We start from the raw sequence: 18707 nt of genomic DNA on the forward strand, positions 1-18707 counted from the left end.
CAGCACAGCAAACTGTACAGCTTTCACAGAACACAGAAAGCTAACAACTTCTTAAGTCATAATCACCCAAGCTATCACAAAATACTTGCATCTTAAATACATGAATGTTTGTGACGTGACACCCTCCCTAACAGCACAACACGTTTTGGAGATCAACATCTACCCTTGCCATTGTAGAAAGTACATATAAAGATAACCCACACCTCAATCTTTTTTCCAGAATGTAACACACAAGATAATGTGCATGAGAGAAAGGCATCATTATCTGTCTGATGGAGGGAGCACAGGCAGCTTCCTGTCCAAGGTTAGCAGTGGGTTTCTGGGGCAGCCAAGTTAAGAGCTACGTGCATACCAGGGGAGGCCATTTTTCACTGAGTAACAGACACAAAATAAGAAGTTTTTTTGGGGCACATACATGAAGCCATTTCCCTTGGAGTGCTCTAAACTAATGAGAGAATACATGACCAACAGCAAGACAGCACATGCAGGAGGGCCTTGGCTGACAGTCCTGTCACCTTGTCTTGAACCATCTACAGTTCCAGGCAATGGTGCCAAGGAAACTGAAGTTCCCCTAAAGTAATTGGGAACCACAAGTGCTCTGTTGCCCCAAGGCATCACTCAGCTCCCTTGGCTGTTTCTACAGGAAACACTTCAAAGCAGTCAAAGAAAAGAACCAGGAGCAAAGAAGAAAAGAGAGTGAGACAAGGTCTTGCTGTCTTCCAGATCCCCTCCTGAGCAGTAGTACAGGAGACACAGTCATCCTCCTCCTCCTCCTGAGGAAACTCAAATCCAAATGGTGTCTGTTACTGTTTCTCTGCAGCTGAGCCTACATCAGATGACAGCTGGCCACAGACCTTGCTACTGTAGCAACTTGCAGAGAACTTCAGCAGTTTATTCAGGTCTGCCTGTTTCCAATGCCACAGGCTGCCTGCTCACCCTGCCTCCCCTTTCACTTGCTGTCAGGGCAGAAAACATCACACTGCTTCTGTAAGTCATTTCTCCCCTTTCCTGCCTCACTAACATGAAAACAGAGAGAAACATATGGAGCAAAGCTAATATAAAGTGATTGCAGAGGAGAAAGCTTGTGGACATACAATCACCACTGCAGGAGAGGAGGCACTTGGACTGGGAACCAGGCACGCTCCAGCTCTGCAGAGCTCCTCAGCAAATAAGGAATTCCCATTGAAGTGTGCTATTCACACTTCCCCACGTTACTTCTCTGTATACAAGAACACACAGCTCTCTGACAGCAACCAGCCTTTGCCTGTTGTTTCATAAGAAACTCTCAGTGCTCCCAAGTTTTGGCTTCTCTGACTTCTGCAATTGATTTACACAGTGACTACACACCATGGAGTCTAATCTCAGCCACTCCTGGGCTCCTGAATGTAATGCAAAATATTTTATTAAAGCAAACAGACAAATTTCAAGTCTCTTCCTGTTCCATTAGTTTCAATAGCTCTGCTACTCACTACTGATGGTACAGAGAATTATGGGAAGAATCAAATCAGTTCATTTCCCTGAAGAATTCTGAAACATTTAGGATATTGAAAGGTTTGAGACATAAGAGCATCTAATTAGGATGAAGGGAAATGAAAATTTAAAAATTAATAATTTCAAAAGATTTCCAAAATGTATCTAAGATGCACCAGCAGAAAGCAGAAGCAATTTTTAAAGGCAAGTTATCTTTGTTTATAGTAGCTTTTCTAAGAATAAGCCTGTCAACTGAGTTGAGAGAATTAGTCCTGAGAGTTTGCTTGTGAGGAGGGGCTGAGATTGGTTCTGCAAGATTTAGCCTACAATAATTTAGCCTTGCAGATCAAGGTTGAATAGATGTTTTCACATTTTTTATCTTCGTTTTTAATACAAATGAACAATCTGCTATTAAAAATTGAATAAAAGGAGAAAAAGTGTTCCACTTAGGCTTTTTCCAGCACCATGTTCAGGTACAAAGCTTTGGTTCACGTTGTACTGTCCCTATTTTAATCAGCCACTAGTTTTAGTTTCTTTCCTACACAGATACATAAAAGTTTGCCAGTTACCAGGGAAACAACTTGTGAAGTTGTCAAAGTGAGGACTGAAAAGTCAGGAAGAGCAGGGGGGCTGCAGCAGTTCAGAGAACACTGTGACATTGAGAGAACTACTGACTCACACAGGACTTTGGAGGTGATGCAGGCATCAGTAGCCTCAAGTAAGTGTCCCAAGGTTTTCATCCCTAGAAAACAGCACTGTGGGGAGTTTCTACTGAACACTGGGCAGGGATGGCACAAAGAGTAGGATTTACAGTTGCCATCCAAGCTTTTGAAGACTCTGCATTCTGCACTTAAAGGATATGATCCCGGGTCAGACAAAACCAAGTACAAGACTTCTGTGCACAACAGCTATGGTTTTTATAGCTTTTTTTTTCTTCTTTTTAAAGGTCTCTTAAGAAGATGAAAGACAGAAAAAGCAGAACTTGGAAAGCAAATTTTCACAGTAGTTTACAAAGATTTCTTCATGCAAAACTGTCTTCTGTCACATGCACAGCCCACTGAAGGCACTGTGTAGGAGTGGTGGTGATCCCTTTTTTTTGTTCCCCTGATGGCACTTTCATTATTCAAGTCCTGCAGCAATGTATTCTACAGGAAATGGAATGGATCTAAATGGATCTAACAGCCTTAAATGTCCAGGATGAGTTCCCATTTTATTTCTGGGAGTACAGAACACATATATATATACAATATATATATATATATATACATATATATATATATACATATATACATATATACACATATATATATATATATATATACATATATACACATATATACACACACATTTACACAGAACATTTATTTCTGAACATATTTGCACAAGCTTTAAATGAAGCCCTTTCTTCTGTATTCTGAGTGACTGCTACAACTCTTTTAATAATATTTAAATAATATTAATTTTCTTTATCAATTTATACAATATTAGGCTGAAAAATATGTTTAAATATCTTAAAAATAATTTCTTCCCACCAAATATATGCTATATACAACTGGTACACACCCAAGGACCTACAATCCAACAAATACACACTTGCTCACAATAGTGACTATGAAATCAAACTAACCAGGTTTGCAACGTAATCCAAAACTATTTGGTCAATCTTCTTTTTTCCAACATATTGTAGGTGTCTCATAAGGTGATCCTTCAGCTGAGCAACCATCTAGGAAAAAAAAAAGCCAACAATTTGTTGTCATTGGGCATCTTCAAAGAGACACAAAAGCTGCAGCAGGTGCAGGGTCTGATCAATAGGCATTGGCTCAACAAAACATTTCCCCATTACAAAACTCCAGTTCAGACTGAGATCCCAAGCTACTCCACAACCTTGCTAAACTCAGTAGCAGATGTGAATATTCAAATATTTGCACTTGGTGTAAATTTAGCAAAATTAATACTAAGTTGAACATTCCATGATACTAAAAAAGAAAAAGCTTACAGTTCTCACACCTCTTTGTGTAAAGAAGGCCTTAAATACGAACATTGAATTCTAAGAATATAAGTACTTATTATAAACAAATAAACCTGAGAGATTTTATGATAGAGAAAACTAGCACAAGTACAATTTTTAGTAGTTCCCAATAATCTGAGAACCAGAGTGATTAATGGCAATTTCAGGTTAAACATTAATTGTGACGTCATTAATGTTGGGTGTTCGTTAACATACAGTCCATGCCACTCCCTGCTCTCTCCTTTCTGAAATATTTGATGACCTCATGTAACTTCAGATTGGAACTCAATTCCATGCTGGCTCTTTTCTGAGAATTACTAAGCACCTTAGAGCAAAACTGGAGTAAATAAAAATCTCTGTCTCACAGAACTTATATGTAGATTAATCTCAGTGTGTCAAGACAGCAATATAGGTATGAGGTAGGCATAGACAAAGTGACCTGCTTTTTGGATCTGTCTGAATAAAAGGAGGGGAAGGAATGTAGAGAAGCTTCAGAGAATGAGAGGCAAAACTTGGAAACAGGGAGACAACTGCAAAGAAGGAAAATTTCCCTCAGATGAGAACAGAAAGGACAGAAAGTGTTGATCTGTTCTTCACTGCTGAGACCTTCTAGTGCATGCCAAAGAGTTAGTTGATTTTAAGAGAACAAGAGATAAGCCAAGATGTGTATTTAGACAGAGGAAGGACAGACAAGGATTTGAGATAGATCTGGGATTTATTGCCCAGAAGATGCTAAAGGATAGTAGATCCTTTAGTGAAAGCAACACAGAAGAAGAAGGGACCTCAGAACGACCATAGCAGTCCCAAAAGTGAGGTAGAAGGAAAAAGAAACAGTAAAAAAGGTGTTCATTTGAGAAGCAAGATCTTCTCTGCTCATCAAACTGGGAGAAGCTGGGTGGGGGAGGAATTTACTTATATATCTTTTAAAGGCATAAAGTAGTCCAAAATAACTGACAGATTAAGATAACCTCCCAGTCTCTAGCTAAAATTATACTGGGAAAAGCATTTTGAAAAAATCAACTTTCTTTTCCTGTTTTTCCCCTGTGCCTTATGATGACCTGCCAAGATAATATCATGACGATGAACTCTAAAACTTAGGAAATGCCATGTTTGCCCCACAGCTACCCCAGTGAGCTTCCCCTCAGCACGGGAACTTGGAAGGACACTCTTCATGCATGGGTGGAGCCTGTGCATCCTCTAGTGCACAATGACAAAAGCACATACCAGTCCCATGAGCAGCTGCTGCTGATAATCCTCCTCTTCAAAGAGAGGTACCAGCCTCGCCTCTGTAACAAACAGAGCAACAATCATTCAAGGACATGGCACTAGAGAAGTATCACAAAAATTCAACCAGCTTCAAAAGTACTTAGGAACAGACAAGCAAACAGAAGCTGTGGTTTGACCTACTCAGCTGCAGAACTAAAACACCAAAGAACCATGGACTGAATAAGAGAACTGAAAAATGGAAAATAACCCTTTGTCTGCCATCCACTTCTTCTCTTTGATATTTAAGTAAGAGTTATCACAGTGTAGTGACTCAAGAGAGCAAAGAGGCAGAGAGAACCTTCTGGTAACACCAGTGCTAATGTGCTACTTAGATCTTGTCTTTTACAAACAAACTCTAGCAGCTGCATGGGTTTTCCAAGGAAATGGCTACAAAGAAAGTAAATAGTCCAGGGAATCACCTCCCACTGATTCTCTCCCATGTTCTGGCTGCTTCTGTTACTCAGATTTGCAGACGATTATGAAAAGAACACAACTTCTCTAACTAAATGGAAAGAGATTACAGTGCCTACTGAAATTAATAACCTAACCTGTATTTCCTAATCAGTGCTTCCTGTCTACTAAAACAAAGAAAGAAAAACAATCTTCTATGTCATGATAAAGATAAAACCAACTCAAGATTTTATGGAACCAAATGCTGAACTCTTACAAAATTTTCACCTGTTTTTGCTCACCTTCAAATATATTTAAACCACCAGTAAGTAGCACAAAGACCTGTACTGCTGGATTTTAAAGGACTCAAGGACAAAGCTACAGAGAAACACTACACTGATGCTTGTTACTGGCTGGCAGCTATGTAGAAATTATCTAGTAACAGTTAAACATCTGACTTCTTTATCAATAAGCACCTTTGAAAAGAAGCTGAGGTTCACGAAGTTGATACAAAGTCTCTCAGTCAGAGTCCATTGCAATACTGAGCAGTGACAGGGATGACTGCTGTTAGGGGCTGCAAATGAGGACACTGAAAATTCTTGGTAATAAAAGGATGGATCAGCACTTAGATCAGCATCATGTCACAGCACACAGCAGCACTGATAGAAGGCATTGATGTGTGAACAGCAGGAACATAATACACGGCTAAATTCAGTTTTACTTATTTGTGACAGGGCATCAAAAAATCTCAAGTGTTTCTGGCCTAAGGAAATTCATTATGCCTGCTCTCTCTACACCAGCCCTAATCTCCTGCACAAGTTCTGAGGTTGCAAAGGCAGCTGGACTAAGTGGACAAGACTCAACAGTAACATGGTGTCATGGATGCTCTACTCCACAAGAAAAATCCTGAAGAAGATATCCTTTAGCAGACCAAATTTTACTGCTTGTGTTGTTAGATCCAATATGAACTAGGGACTTTATTTTCAAGCACTTCCTAGTCAGTACATGAAAGTTTTCTTCTCATCTTAAATCCTCAAACTCTTCTGTGCTGAAAACACACATAGCAACTGATTTTTAGCAAACAACAGCTGGATGGAAATATTCTAATAAACCTAAGTCTTACAGCTAAGGCCTACATCAAGAAAGGTTTTACTTACCAGAGTCCCAAGTGTCCAGATGAGAAAGCACCCTGGGGTTTGAAACAAAAATCAGTGTGTTTCATATGCAATACTCTAAAGGTTTTCATAACATCATTAAAAACTCCAAAGAGCCTTTGATCTTTCAAGGACAGCTAAAGAAATCTGAGAACAGTACATGTGACTAAATGCAGTAAAAATACTAGATAGCATTAAAAAAATTCTGTCTAGGTTGCATGAGAATAATTTCACATCTACCATAAATTCCCTAGCTCTAGAGGCCTGTATTTCAGATCATGCTGTAGTGATTACAAGGATTCAAATAATTGATTTTCACCAGATTAATCCTCTTTAAAGATATCTAATCAGATACCAAATCAATTAATTAAATGGCACATTAATTCCTCCAACATGCTTGTTCAAAACAAGAAGGGGTAAATCTAACAGAAACCAGTACGTACTTTTTGGCATTTTCAAAAATATTCCTCAAATATGCTGTGCTTCTTCTCTCCTCTCTCTGGTTTGTAAAGAAACAAAAATCCCAAAATTAATAAAACAGAAGACCAAAGAAAATACTCCCTGACAGAATGAAGATGAGAAATTAATTTGGTTTTCTCTTTGAATGGAAATAAAACACAGTGGGGCCTCATACCATCTTCCAAAAACCACAGGCACTTACACACATGTAAACCTCGTGACAATACAGAGCAAGCTCTGCTTTTCTTTAATTTCTTGCATTATTTTAAGACAACAAAACTTACAAGCAATCACCTTAGGTGAAATGACTGCCAGTCTTTGCACTTCTGATAATCAGATTACCATTTATTTATCTTCAAATTCAACATGGCAACTCATCCATGCTTGAATTGCAAACACCCATTTGAGAGGCAGCTCTGGAGAGTTCCAGTGTCTCAGCTCCAGTACCTCTCACTCACCTCTTCTGAAAGGTTATGCCATTCTCTCCTGAGCATTTTACTGTGGTAGTGCAAGTGTGGCTCGGCATACTTCACACTCTCCAAATTTGAGTTGAGTTTCTCCCAGAAGCCTTTGGAGTTTTGGAACTGCAAAGTGTTGCAGAGAAAGCATGAACACAGACTGCCCTCTTAAAGAAATACCTCATCACCCTCCCACTAAGTGACTGCAAAGACATGTGATTAATGTAAAAGCAATCTAAGTGGAAAAAGTTAAACCAAAGCAGCAAAACTAATTTCTCTTGATGGAATGGCAGTGGTAGCACTTACTTGACTTGAGGTCAAGATTTGGTGCCTAGAAAGAAACAAGTATTTCTGGGTCACAATTCATCTGACCTATTTACATGCTTGAGATGGGAAGAACTGCACCACAGACTACACTGGCTATATTGTCTAGACTTTCCTCTGACTGTAAAAAGAGCCTTAAGCTACTAACTTAGATGAAAATGTTTATATGTGGTCAAATAAATCTCATTTCAGGTTTCTAGTAGTTCCAAATAGAGGAATGCCACCATGGCCATGACAGCAGCAGGATGCCACTATTTTCAAGCTGCATTAATACTTAGATTGCAAACAACCATTTACCAACCTCAAGTAACAGTGCTTCATCCCAGAAAAGAAACAAAATCCAAAATTTTCCATAGTAATTCTGAAGCATTTGACTCTAATGCTGAAATTAATTTAAACTCAGTGGTGAACAAACAGGAGAAACAAAATCTAAACAAAACCAAACCAGTTTCCTGAGCTAGTTCTTGGACTGGGTATACAAATTTGAAGCTGCTGTTTATAAGGGGGGTAAGACACAATCATTACTGAGGAAGAGATGAGATTAAGGCAATTCTCTTTGGCAGTTTAAAAAAAAACAAGAGATGGCATGAGCTGTTCTTGCCCCTTTTAATATACATTATCTCCCAACACAGACACTACAGCAACAACATTTGAATAAAGACAGCTTTGAATTCACAACATTCCTCCACTTCCACTAACATACTGGGTTTTGCTCTCTCCTCTCAACTATCCTACAATAAAAATAACCGAAAAGGAAAACTTCAAAAGGAAGAAACCACTTCCTACTATAAACTAGAATTTGTCAAGGAAAATAAGTTTCGAAGACTCAGTCCTGCCAGCCACTTTCCTCTTGCTGCCAGTGCCTATTGTCACTTTACATTGCAGCTGCAGCAGAGAAAATAAATCTTGGGTTTTGCTTCATATTAGTTATATTTAGCAGCTGCAAACTAGGATCATGTATGGCACCATATGTTCACTGTGTTGGACCTAACTCATGAGATCTACAACCTACTACTGCAGAATGTTACCTAAATGTTACCAATATGAAACTAGAGAAATATTAAATACAGCATAAGGGCATCATCTAGTGACCAATCCATGCAACAGCACTACCACTGCAAAACTCTGTTCAGGACACACTGGGGTTGGATATGTGGCAAGACAGCAATTTTCTTTCATATGTTAAATCTCTAACAAGAAGTGGTAGACTTGAGTGTTGTCTGCTTTTAATCCCAAAAAAGATGCATTGTGTTAGATCTCATTAAAAAGTCAAAAGTTTATAGCAAAGGATTTTTTTCAATTAAATCTATTATTTCTTGAGGATTGTCAGGGCAAAGACTAGAAAAAGAAGGCTTCTTCATCTTAGGTGTTTATTTGGGAGACATTTCTAGAGTCAAGAATTAACACCTAAGCATGACACCTAAAAGACATTGTATTACTACAAGTCAAGCAAGGCCTTACAATCCAAGTTTGCCAAGTTTGCAATCCATGAAAAGCTCCCCTGAAGCCTTTCATAAGTGGTGGGTTTTTAACTGAATATAGAGAGCTCTCTGCAACACCCCTTGGAAAAGATGTGGGGTGACAACAGCTTTCAAGAGGCCCATGTCTCTCTGGACTATAGTGCTTTTTCTCCCCAGCAGTGATGGCATTCAGAGAGTGTTGTAAAACATCACTCTGCACCCCAGGGGCTCAGTACAGCACAAGTGAGAAACTCTTTCCTGGTGCTCTGACCAGCACCAGGATTTCTTGCATTATTATTTTCACTCTTCCCCTGGACCTCCTACTATTTTCTCTATTTCCCTTCTTCCTCCTGCCTTCTCCCTTTCTGCTTGAACTTATTTGCACCCTTGCAAGTTTGGTTTGTGATTAAAAAGGGGAAGGGGGCAGAATTAGACTTATTAATTGCAATCCTTATGTAGAGCTATTGGACTAACTGTACCCCTTTCTCAGTATATCTTCATGAACAGGAATTTAGTGATAAAAACACCTGATACCCAAAGAGCACAATTTTTTAATGTGAATATGGACATAGGGCTTGAGAACTCCAAAAAGCTTCTCCAAGTAGCAATTAAACATTGTTTCCCTGAAATGCCATAAAATCTCTGCAACAGAAATACTGCTTGCATAACCAGAACTGTCACCAGGGTCTGACTCCTGATGTCAACAATATGCACAAACTGAAACACCATCTGACCACTTAAGTTGTGGTGGGTTTGTGACACTGGTGTGGTGCAAAACAGCCAGAGCATAAACCTCAGCCTGTGCATTAGCATCTTTGTCCTCATGCAAGAGTTAGAGCAATTTGCCGTCAAAAGTAGCAGGAAATATTTGTCTTTAGCTCAACTCTGACCTTTTCAATCTGTTTAGGTTTCAGACAGAAATAGGAAATGAGTTTCACAATCAGGAAGTATAGCTGCTAAAGGCATGTGCCCCCAGGGGCTTGAGGTTCAATCTCAGACAAATTAAAGTCCTGGTCACTTTGACATCAGTGAATTACAGAGATTATCTGCACACAAATTTTCTCAAGATCTGATTTTCCCAGGTGTCCCAGTTCTCAGGGCAGCCTTTCCAAGCAAAGCATGCAAAGCCTGAGTCCCTGACAGCAACCCTATGAATCTGTGCAGCACAGCTGTGATGCACTGCTGCAGAGTGAAAGAGCAGTGGGCAATTTCACTGCTTTTAAAAGGTTTTAGGAACAGTAATGCTTTATGACTAATTATAAGCACATCTTTAAAGAGCTGCATGGAACAACCTTGTCATGTATCCAGAGTCTAATCCTAAGTGTTGCTTGCGTGTCTAAACTCCTCATTCTTCCCATTACCTCCCCACAACAAACTGCTTATTAAAATTCTCTTTCAGATTTTGTAGGGGGGTGCTTAGGAAAATTTCAAGAGTTTCTCTAAACTGGTGCTGAGGGAGTGGAATTGGTAAGATGGGAAGAATCATTCATGTTGTTTTCAATGGAAAGTACAATTTCCTACCCAATAGCCTGTTCTTTCCCCATACAGCCCACTGCCTTTTCCAGGCTGTGCAAGAATCTGTCTAGATTTAGTGGCCAAAGCCTTGACATAAATGCAATCACAGGATGCTCTGGACAAAACAAAGTGAGAGGGTCACGAGCCATGCACACCAATGGCAGCACAATGAAATAGCCCTCAAAGTGGGCATATGTAGACAGAGCAGAAATCCTGCTTGCCTGTTATGCCACCTTCTTCAGCTACCAAAGTGATAAAGTGAAGTGGTATCAATCTGATTAACAAGAATTAACTTGTGGATAATCCTCCCTGTTGAACAGAAGTGTCTTCAGAAAGGGGAAAAAACCCACCATCTTTGAGTCTGATTAACTGATATTTTAGTAAATGCATAAGTGATTTCCAACAGGGCAATTTTATGTTCACATCTACTTTGGAAAGTTGTGACACTGCTGCATTAATATTTAGCACACCTCCAACCCACAAAAAAAGCAGCTACTAATCTCCACATACAAATCTGGTTTTATACTGGAACTTACCTCTAACACAGGCAGAGAAATAATGTCTGTGGCACATATTACTCCAGGGACAAGCTACAAATGCAGACAAATTATTTATAATCTTATAATTTAGCATAGAACATGGGGCTAAATGAATCTCCATCACCTATTTCTTCTGTGAAACTAGCTAGCCAGCCAAAGCTGTGCCCTTATTTTTTAAAAAATGACATATTACAACAGTGTCACAGCAGAAAAATTAAGACACTATTTGTTCTAACTGTAAAGTCTTGCTTGAAGTTACTTTACTTCTGCAAGCTCACTTATAAATCTTTACTGATTCTGTTTGTCCTGGAAATAACTGCATGATTTTGTTGGTTAAATGTGTTCTGTGTTCATTATAAACCTCATATGATAAGGAATAAACTAATACTTCATTATGAAAACTGATATATTTAACAATCAATTTAATTACAATATTTCTTCTTTGTTTTGCAAATGCTTTTATTTGTTGACAAAAAATTTGACTTATGGAAAACACCACAAAGGGTAAGACTTGGCAAATTAAAATAGGCATAAAGCACAGCCATAAAGGTATCAGTTTGGACCATAGCTATGAAAAGGTAAGACACACAATCTATAGGCTGTACTAAAGGATTAAAAAAGAGACCCTCTAGCTATTAATTAAAGTACCAGCTGTTATCTTACCCCAATCCAGTCATGCAGTGATGTGTAGGGCAGGAGTTTATCCAGGTTCTGAGTTTCTGGACACATTCTGCAGTGCAGGGAGGCTGAATGTAATGTAAAAAGATTTGTAAGGGCAAAACCGTATAATCAATTAACAAGAATAGGCTTCAATGTTCCTTATCTGACACTTTTTTAGGGACAAATCCTGCTGCAGTCTCTGAAACAGCTTCCTCCATCGTGGAACTGGTCCCATTCTGTGCACAAAAGGAGGAAGAGAAGTCCAGATGGCTGCAGGGCTGGGTCAGCTGCTTGGCTACAGCTCAGCACTGCGGGGGTCCTTTGTACAAAGACTCTGCACTGGCTAGACTGAGAAGCCAGCTATTAGAAGAGAGTATCATAATATGCCAAATGCTTTTGAAAAAATGGTTTTGGTTACAGCTAGAGGAGAATGGAGCTGAGTAACCAATCTCCAGACACCTAAAACAATGATAAATCCATTTGTTCCATTAGACAGAAAAACGCATTTCAAGTTTTACTGCCAATATGAGATTTAGACAATTTTGAGATGTCTATGTATCTTCTAAAATACTGATACTGTCTCTTAATGCCACAAAATGCAGGTTAGCTAACACAAATCATAATAAAAAAGTTCAGGAATAAGAGTCGGTTTGTACTGCCATGGACTCTCCTTCAGTGTTAACTGGAATAGGCAGGAAAACTCAGTATGCAGGAAAAGAAATACCTACCAATGATAAATTCTTGAATGGGGTCGAAAGAATGACATGTTGACAGGTTCTCAGAAATCCACCGAATAATCTGTCAGAATGAGAACAGGGAGCTTGTCACATCTCTCTGTTTAAGCAAGTGTTGTAAGAGCGTATAGAAATTTTGCTTTTGGTAGTAACACTTTGCATGGAGTAGTGATTGAGACACAAATGTTTTCAGGACAGCCTGGACCAATAAAGGAGTTTAGGGAAGCCCAGCTGATGAGCCTCTTGGCACTGCCAGATGAACTGGGACTTCCCTTTGGCTGATACCATTCATACCCTGCTCCTGCTTTGTAGAAGATGTCAGTCAATGGAAAAAAATTTAGAGGCGGTTCTTTTCCCACCTGCATTTCCAAGCCTTCTGAGTGATGGAAATAGAGTAGGGCACAATGCAGAGCTGCCAATCTCTCACAGTCTTGTTTGCTCTTCTGTAGGAACTGCAGCAAGGCACTGTCACTGATGCTCACATCATACAGACTTCCTGCGTCGCAATCCAGGACTGCTGACACCCATGGGGACCGGATGGAACACTTTTGTAATGTGTCAATTCTTGCATTCTCACCTGAAGAGCATTGGTTTGAGAACAAAAAGGAGTAAGAACATAAAATCTGCCTACTATCAGTATTTCTCTTAGGACTCCTTGGCCCCCAGCAGTAAGAAAGAATCTGCCTCTTGCACTGCCTGCCCTGGTATTATGCTGTTATGAAGAGGAGTAGGAACGGCGTTGGCTCCATGAAGAAAACAGATAAGGAGTACAGTCCACACTCAGTTCTCTCCTTCCCTACTGCTGACACAGAGGAGGTGCAGAGATTTGAGGATAACAATGCTGCTCCAAGGCAAATCAGAGTACATGTGATGGAACAGAGCAGAGCACAAAGACAGTAGCACAAGTTCAACACCATAATTAGCACCTACAGATACTGCTTGTGCAGGTCAGAGCTGCTCACATGCAGAAGCATGATACAAACTCCTGTTGGTGGATCTCTTGCCATCAATCCCAATGGCCAGAACAGGAAGGTTCTATGACTATTCACCGAAGCATCAGACCAAAACCATTTTATTTATGCTAGTACTAGTGTTCACCACTACGGTAGCATACAGGTACTGTATTTCAGACCCTTTGCATCAGAGAAATCAGGCCCACAATCCAGCAGTGATGTTTCCCACTCATTTTTAGCAGGACAGTATTTCATTATGCATATGAAACAGGTACTAGCTTCCTGCCATGCTGCCCTTGCACCCAATCAGAACAACAGATTTCTGTTTTTAAACAAAGGCACCCCACTTCCTAAAATAAACCACTTCCCACAAAGACGTGTTTGTTGGAAATGAAGTAACATGCATCTCAGATGAGACTCTAAATGAAATTGCATCAGCCTGATCAGGTAAAGGAAACACAGATTTCCTTTCCCCACACCCTCCAAACACACACATTTAGAGCAACTCAATTGGAGGAAGGAAATGTAAAATCAAATTTACATCTCATGTGAAATTTGAACAGTGGAGGACCAAGAACCATGGGCAAAATTGAGGGAAGGGAAATTATGAAACCAAGGCAGAGAATTTCAAATCCAGTGAAAGGTCTTCTTCCATTTCATAACAAGCAAGAAGTATGAAATACATAAAATATGAAATGCCAGTTCAGCTTCTCTTTCTAAAATGGAAAGTACCAAAAATGTCATTCTTATTTTTTCAGTACCCTTCTTTTGTCAGAACACTGTGCAATAAGGAAACATAGAGAAATACAACTTTCATGTAAAGAGATATGAACAAGTTTCCACAACAATGAAATTACTTAAAGCAGTTTTACTATACCTGTCAGAAATAAACTATAGCACAGCAGGTCAGGATGTTGAATGTTCAGGAGGTGCAGGAACTGGCCAGGCAAATAAGCAGCCACATAATAGTCTATTTAAAGAAACAACAGTAGTCAATTTAGCACTTGATCATTTATTTGCTCTAAGAGGCTCTTTCACATGATTCTCAACTTGGCCCACTTCTCTGTGAGGAATTGATTATATCTAAGAAATATAAAAGGAGTTAATTAAAAGCTGCTGTTGTATGAACACAGGAAACACTAGCAGCATATTTGGGTTTCCAGGAGAGGATTCAAGAAACTTGAGATATTCAAGAACTCAGCAGCTGGTGTCCAGCAAAGACTCTGAGACAATTTCAGAGGAAGCTGTTTACTAATAGTGAGGCACTACACTATCAAATACCAACTACAAAAGGCAAGCAGAAGAAAGGCAGCAAAATAACACTGCTACCTAAATTCAAGAAAAAAAAAAAAACCTTTCCTTCCAGAGAAGAGTTAGCCATTTGTCTCTGTACTACACAGAGAATGGCAATCACACAGGAAAGTAACACAAGTAGCCTACCAAGATTCATAAAAGCCACTTCCTTCAATTGATGAGATTCTGTTCTTTCTAGAGAAACTGTAAAAGTTTTGTTGTAACCTGGGGAAAAAAAAAAAACTTTAAAAATCTCAAACAATAAACACCATTTGTTACAATCCACCTATGATTTTATGGCTAGAAATTTCAGCAGTGGCCATAGACCCAAACAGGGATATTTTGGAATATGTTTTATGGAATTGTTTGCACAGACAGATTTAATCCATCCTAAACAGTGTTCCTGCACACAGAGTAGACTGGTATCTACACAATGCAGTTCTTTAGTGTGTGAAAACTAGCCATGCACCTCACAGCCTACGTTTGTGTTTAAAGAAGCAGTCCATCCCAGAGCAAGCTTGTGTAAAAATACCTTTCCCCCAGAAAAACCCAAACTCAAATCCTTTATATAGCTGTGTTTCGCATTTTGGTGATCCTTCAACTGCTTTAAAGCATTTCCACTTTGTTTATCTGCATGGTCTATTGCTGTAACTTAGTTCAGCTCAGTTTATACAAAGGCCAATTTCAGACCTGCTGTGTTTGCATGGGCTTTGCATCAGCACAGCTGTTGTTTTAATCTAGACTTGTACCCCACACTTCTGGCACCCAGTAAGAATGACACAATGCCCTCAGATTCCCTCTATCTCTGAGAAATACTGAAGATCTTAGTACCTAATGGTGTCAGGATCAGGATGCTATTTAACAATGCATGGAAATTCAATATAGGATCCACAGTTTACAGGACTACCAAGAGAAAAACTCACCAACAGCAATGCTACAGACGGAGACGTGTCAAAAAATACAGTTTTTCACACAAAATATGATTGAAGTTAGCTTGCAATGAGTCAGTATGTTCACCATCACTACTTTGTCACTTGCCAGCATGAGCACATGCAACCAGCATAGCAGAATTCAACTGCAACATCATGACTTCTCTGTTTATGCTGCAGTGACTGTTTTAACATGGGTGGGAAGCTTCCAGCCAAGATTACAGAGGCTGCAGAACAAACTGAATTCTTTAAATGTCTCCAAAATATGGCTTATGGACTCCAAATGTGAGTTATGGACCAAATATACCACTGCTTCTGTGGGTCACTGCAGGACCATTATTAAAATTCTCTTGTATAACTGATGAATCTTACATGAACCCACAAACAGCTCTGCACCAAACACCTTCATTCCATAGAGGTAATTTCAGACTTAGCTAGTCAATGTCACCATATTTATGCTCAGTTTATTTCTAGTACAGATCAGGATGTACAAGGGCCATGGTTGGCTCCAAGCAATCCAACAACTCTCTGGCTACACATCAGGTGTGTCTGGAGAAATCAGCCCTTCACAGCAGGACAATGCACAGTATGTCACAACCAAAAAGGATTTTTTTCCAATTCATTAATGCTTTCGAGAGCACAAAAATCATAGTTCACTCAATCCCACAATATTCCAGCAGCAAAGCAACATGTATGTGTAGCTCTGACATGTGAGAAGCAGCCTGACATAATAAAGCAAACAGTTAAGGTAGAACAGACATATTGTGCACTTGAACACAGTTACTCCATACTATGCAGCTTCTCAGTTGAGAAATAATTTGCCTCTCTGCCCATGTATCACATAAGAAAGTCTTGATAATCAGTACTTTCAATCTGATTGGAATAAAACAATGTCCTTTGTTATTTTAAAACATAAACAAAGGTCTTAACTTTAAGAGCTAGAGCACCACTTAGCTACTATTCTTAGAGTCAGTGGGTGTTGCACCTCTTGCTGTGAAAATGACATGTTGAACTGGAATTCTAAACAGATATTCAAGCTAAGAGCTGTTGGCTCTACTTCCCATACAAATGCCTTATGGCATAAGTACAACACACCTGCAAGCTCCCACAGATTTCATTGATGTCTGTGCTCAGCACACCGGAAAGTCTGGCTAGAAATAAGGGCCCAAATTAATAACCATTTACAAGGCCACTGGTTTGAAGCTACTCACTCAGCATCAGGCAGGAAGTCTACAGCAGAAAAGTCAACTTTGCAGCTAAAGGCAGCTGCTGTCTTTAAACACCCACCACAGTAGTTTATTGTCTGCAGACTTGGGTAGTTATTTGTTTTGAAAGGCATTCTGTGACTGTTTCAGCACACTGACATTTTCCAAAACAATATATAGTAAGTTAACAAGGTAGTCTTACCTTTATGTAAAAAATAAATGGAGTATATGATCTCATGAGGAATGTCAGAGACTAGACTACAACACACACACAAGCCTCCTAAAATGACAAAACAGAGAAAGAAAATTCACTTGTCCAGCTGAACATCTAGACATCTTTAGACTGCACAAAACCAAATCAAGACTGTTTCAAATTATAAACTAAAAATAATCTCTCGAAAGAGGTGAAGATTACAGGAGTATCTATTATGGGCTCTAATCGTCATCTACCTAATGAAATAAAATCAAGAAAGAACAGAGGAAGCAATCTGGCATAGTGGAAACCTGGGTCCTGTCATGGCCAGTTCTTCCCTTTAGGAGAAGTACATTTTACCTCTTCCCAAGAGAAATCATGCCTACAGCCACAAAACTGATCAAGCCTTTCTCTCCATAGGCTGCCTCAATCCAGATATTTTGTGTTCAGGAGCTGTCAGATATGCTCAACAACATACCATTTCTTTGCTTTTCAAGTAATCTCATATTGGCAGCAGCATGAATACACTACCAGAGCTTTCTCACACTAGAAGTGATAGCCACTTCTCCCCCTTCCAGCCCAAAGAACTGCTAATAGAACCTATTTTAGGAGAGACATCAGTCCTTCACACAAGTTTATTTCAGTCAGGTACTGCATACAGAGTTTCTCACTCCCAGAATAATTTTACATCAGACTGATCCTGTTTTAACCCCACTGGATGGCAACCCTGCTTTCATCTCTTATACTTTGGCATTCATGTTAGAAACGGCTTCCAAACCACATAATCCCAATACAGTTGGGAAAGCTCGTCCACAAATATGACTGTTTACCTTTATTGAAAGTTTATAATTTTAAGGAAGAAAATAAAGTAACACTAATATAGGTACTGTTCCATTAAAAATAAAGGCTGTGTATACAAGTTATGCAGAAAAGGTCACAGTATGGAAAAAGCAAGTTACCCAGTTACTTTATTTGATTAAATGCCTCAGTATTTCACACCACAAGGCTGTACCATAGCTGTGATACAGATATGGCTGAAACAGTTCACACTTCCATCTTCTAGGGAAGATAACTGTTTTCTTAAGATGCAGTTTTTCTTTCTGCTTATTCTTAGCTGACTGAATACGGTTTGATACAGTTTTGCTTGGATATTTGAGTCTTTCAGACAACAGACATGGCATTTTGCCAGATTACTTGGCTTCTTTCAGATCATGCATAATTTTTGAAGTAGCAGCATCAGGACTCACAAGGAAGACTGGAAAAGTTCCAGCAACCCACTGGATTGCTGTTTTATTATCAACAGCTCCCTTCCAGCACTGCAATTCTTTTTCTTGTATGCTAGAGTCCTCGGTGTACACTGCTCTGTAAATTGCACAACATGCAGGTGTTGTTCAGACTGAAGTGTCAGTGGGCAATGTGCAAGCTGACCACAGAAACGGCAGATAAGGGAGACTATAAATAGGATGTGCATCTTTCAACAATATTGGCCCACACGTCAACAAACTCAACTACAAACAACTGGAAATGACAAATGGTGCTTTGTTAATACAGACAGAAACAGGGCAGCCTCAGACCAGCAGGTGTCCAAGCAATGTTACATCTGCCACAGTCCTGGCAATCCCAGTAGAGCAGCCAGAGACTGAGAATACACCACAGACTCCTTTCCTACCCTTAGCAGAGCTCTCTGCTAATTAGAG

At 39.5% G+C, this 18707-nt stretch overlaps 1 protein-coding gene across 3 annotated transcripts in view; it reads right to left on the reverse strand.

Annotated features, from left to right (window-relative positions):
- GSAP (gamma-secretase activating protein) overlaps positions 1-18707 on the reverse strand; it is a 44920-nt gene that overhangs the window by 9313 nt on the left and 16900 nt on the right. For 2 of the 3 annotated variants that reach the window (XM_062491642.1, XM_062491646.1), the window contains 12 exons: positions 17020-17097; positions 14831-14908; positions 14268-14360; positions 12797-13014; positions 12432-12501; positions 11707-11789; positions 11041-11094; positions 7206-7331; positions 6732-6787; positions 6292-6323; positions 4703-4764; positions 3098-3193 (listed from right to left, as the gene is read on the reverse strand). In XM_062491642.1, the coding sequence (XP_062347626.1) occupies positions 3098-3193; positions 4703-4764; positions 6292-6323; positions 6732-6787; positions 7206-7331; positions 11041-11094; positions 11707-11789; positions 12432-12501; positions 12797-13014; positions 14268-14360; positions 14831-14908; positions 17020-17097 (1046 nt within the window). The remainder of the gene's footprint in view (positions 1-3097; positions 3194-4702; positions 4765-6291; positions 6324-6731; positions 6788-7205; positions 7332-11040; positions 11095-11706; positions 11790-12431; positions 12502-12796; positions 13015-14267; positions 14361-14830; positions 14909-17019; positions 17098-18707) is intronic. The other variant, XM_062491643.1, reaches the window with a different exon arrangement.

Source organism: Cinclus cinclus, chromosome 4, assembly GCF_963662255.1.
Source record: "Cinclus cinclus chromosome 4, bCinCin1.1, whole genome shotgun sequence".
Classification (NCBI taxonomy): domain Eukaryota; kingdom Metazoa; phylum Chordata; class Aves; order Passeriformes; family Cinclidae; genus Cinclus; species Cinclus cinclus.